This window comes from Malaclemys terrapin, chromosome 1 (genome assembly GCF_027887155.1).
Source record: "Malaclemys terrapin pileata isolate rMalTer1 chromosome 1, rMalTer1.hap1, whole genome shotgun sequence".
NCBI classification, from domain to species: domain Eukaryota; kingdom Metazoa; phylum Chordata; order Testudines; family Emydidae; genus Malaclemys; species Malaclemys terrapin.
This window is the reverse complement of record NC_071505.1, coordinates 3405062-3408567: the sequence shown is the minus strand read 5'-3', so window position 1 is coordinate 3408567 and position 3506 is coordinate 3405062. Positions and strand designations below refer to the sequence as shown.

At 49.2% G+C, this 3506-nt stretch overlaps 1 protein-coding gene across 1 annotated transcript; it reads right to left on the bottom strand.

Annotated features, from left to right (window-relative positions):
- Nucleotides 1-311: 311 nt before the first annotated feature.
- On the bottom strand, nt 312-806 carry LOC128831624 (claw keratin-like). Its single transcript, XM_054018226.1, has one exon. It carries the CDS (start codon nt 804-806, stop codon nt 312-314), a length of 495 nt encoding a protein of 164 aa, XP_053874201.1.
- Nucleotides 807-3506: the final 2700 nt, after the last annotated feature.

The window sequence follows — 3506 nt, the reverse complement described above, 5'->3', positions numbered from 1 at the left end:
GGCCTCTGTTTCCTTCACACTGTAGGCTCAATGTAAACAGCCTGTGTGTAGTTCAGAATGAGTCCACAAGAGAAAAAGAGAATCAGCACATGGTTGGGAAAGCCTTGGCAGAAAGAGTCATAAAGCGTAACATTAGAAATGCAGCATAGCTATCAGAACAAGGATCTGAGTGCACACAGCTCCCACTGAGTTCAACGGGAGCCATGTTTGCACAGCACTTCTGAAAGCCATGCCCAAAAGATCAGGGGTGAATCTGTATCTTGCTGTTCATTTCCTGGTTCTTCCTTCTTCCATGAATATTCCTGGTGGGTTTAACATGGCCCACTGCTTCCACTGAGGTACCTATGGCAAGATACCCCAGAACCACTTAATCCCCCATAACCGTAAAGGCCCGGGTAACCGCAGTGTCCCCCACTTCCCCATAATCCCCCATAACCATAAAGACCTGGGTAACCATAGTATCCCCCATTGCCCAATAATCCCCCATATCCGAAACGGCCACCGTAACCACCTAATCTTCCTAAACCATACAATCCTCCGTAATGGCCTCCATAGCCGTACAATCCCCCCAAACCATATGAGCCTCCGAAACCGGCTCCGACCACAGGTGCTCCTACAGCTGCCACTTCGCTCTGTTGAGGGAAATTGCTGAGAATTGGTCCGGGGAGGGTCACGACAACTGGTAAGGGTCTGATCACCACTTCGGAGTCAGGGCACTGCCTAACGCACGGCTCGTTGGAGCTGCCAGTGACTGGACTGGGTCGGGCCACCCCGCATTCTGGATACCACAGGCTGGAGAAAGTCATCTTTCTGGGATGGAGGTAAACCTGAAACACACAACAGGGACTAGAGATAAGAGAAGGTACAAGGACCGCTGGAAGAAAGGCTACAGAGCTCGGTTACAATTGTATTGAGGTCTGCAGGGGGCTCGAGAGAGAGAGAGAAGAATTGGACTTAGTCTCTTTTTGTGTGGTCATGTAGTTGTCACTATTTTCTCTTTCTACACCTCTTCTCCGCTCGCAGTAAACTTCCCTCCCAACCGGCCCCTTGATCCCCTCTCAATGACTGTGTCTGAAAAACACCGACTAGAATAAGTGTAACTATTTCCATGATGGACACCTGGGATTCTGGGACCATTTTAGACATTTCTCAAAGAGAATATGGCTGGGATCATGGTAATCACATCCTTTCGTTTGAGGATTTAACCTTTGCATGCAAACCGGTGGGGTCTGCTATCACACGTTGGTTTTCCAAACCTTGCGAGTCACCAAAACTTGCTGATGAATAAACAGAAACTTTTTCTGCTAACAAATCACTAAAGCCAAACTCCTCAGCTGGGAAAAAATGGGTTCAGGTCCACTGACTTCCATGGAGCGACATGAAAAACACCATCGGAGGAGAAGCACCTTCAATGGGTATTTCTGCTCAGGAGAACATATGAATTGCTTGACTGGAGCACAGCGCTGAATAGCATGGGCGGGATTGTGGGGGTGCAAAGCAGCAGCCCCTTCTGGCAGTGCCCACCTGTTCCTGCTGAGTAGCTGTTACCAAAGGCAGTGACATGCGCCGCATTGATGTTTGTAGTGGGATTACCAGCAGGGGTCGGAGTCCTGCACCTCACAGCCTGCTCGGGGGCTCCGGGCAGCACCTCTGGAGACATGTGGGGCCAATGGGCACAGCACGTGTTGCAGATCATGTCAGTGCACGTGGCTGCATCATTTGGTTTTTGGGCTGCTCCCCTGCTCCCACCTGGATGGGACACAGGGAGCCTGGGACTCTGCAGGCACCAGTGAGTTCCCAGTCCACCATCCCCAGGACAGGCTCTCGGTGAGGGCCACTGAAAAAATTGTTGTGAGAACCCTTGAGCAGCTAATCCCACAGAAAAATTCTGCTATTAAAATAATAGAACCCTGTGCACACACACAACTTTACTGAGGCTGCAGTGCTTTGAAGTCCTTGGATTTGAGGAAGCCTCTGATCATCGAGCATAATATCACTATGAGATCTGGCTTATGCGGAGGTGAACAAGCACCTTGAGGTGGAGGTTACACAGGGAGCAAGCGGGAGAGTCAGCAACAAAACCAATCGTAGTGATTATCACCCCAGGCTCATCACTGCTGCTGAACTGCACTAATTTAGGACTGAATATTGCACAGACACTCTGTGATTCTAAACAGTGGAAAGAGTTTGGGGGTTTTTCAATTTTTTTCTCGTATCGAGGTGCAGGCCTTGGTTTCTTCATTGTTTAGAAGTTAATCCCTGGATTTTCAGAGCAAGACATGCATTAGGGATATTAGAGGCTATTAATTTTAGTTGGAACTTGAGCATTCATATCCCGTAGGGAGCACTGAAAAATCTCACCCCCAATTTTTAATTTAGGATTCATGAATAAACTCCCCAAGTTTCCCCTATAAAGGTTAATTTATTGTTGTTCTGGTTTCCTGTGAAACACCTGGTGACTCACACTCATTGAGGCAGGATACTGGATTATATGGGTCACTCGTCTCCTGCAGCCTGGCAACTGCTACCTTCTCATAGGAAGAAGTAATTCCAGGTGCAGATCCTCGTCTGGTGTAAGTTAATATAGCTCCATTGAGGTCAGTGGAGCACCGCAGATTTACACGGGGGGTGGAGATCGGGGTTTGTGGTTTGTTTTGATTAAAAAAAAAACAGTTTTGTTTGTTCAAAGGTTTCTGGCTGGTTTGTGGGGGCAGAAGCTGCACCCTCTTACATTCCCACTGAAGCAAACCGGAGCTTTTCGTGCTCAACATTTCTTGATAATAGACCACAAACTTTCCTGACTTGTGCACCACCACTGGGAGTATCCAAAGCTGGAGGACAATTTGGCCAAGAGATGTGGAAGCCTCTGGTGATATAAAGAGATAATGAATGGAAGAGCAATTAAACCAGAAAACCAAAAGTATGAGGTAGTATATATTTGAATTTGAAATAAAGTGGATTGAAAACTGTCCAAAAGAAAAAAAAGAAAAAGGAAAAAGAAGTAGAGAAGCAAGACTACATCTCCACGGTTTCATGAAGGGCCATATCCTATCCCCAGCTCCAAAGTGGTGTATTTCTCACACAGTTCTCTTACTTCTTTATAGCAGTTGTAGAGTTTGAGAATCAAGTCTGTCTGCCACCATGTTTAATTACACTCTGGTCAGACCCTGGCTGTGCTGCAGAGATGCTGCGGGTCGGACACTTGCTCTGGCGGTTCCCACAGGCCCTCAGGCTCTAGGTGACAGGACCCTTCTTCCCAGCATCAGGCCCCCGTCAGGGTTCTGATCCCCGTCTTTGCTGGTGGTGTCTGCCCAGGGTCCCCCCCACTCTCCCCAGCTGCTCCCCGCACCCGGCTCCGGACGGCTCCAGCCCCAGCCCCAGCCCCTCTCTGCCTCAGCTCGGCTGCGGCTCTGCTCAGCTCGGCTCTGCCTGCTGCTCTCGCCGTAGCTCGGCCTCCCGCTCAGGCAGCTGCAGCTCACACAGCGAAATGGGACCCCGGACTCCTG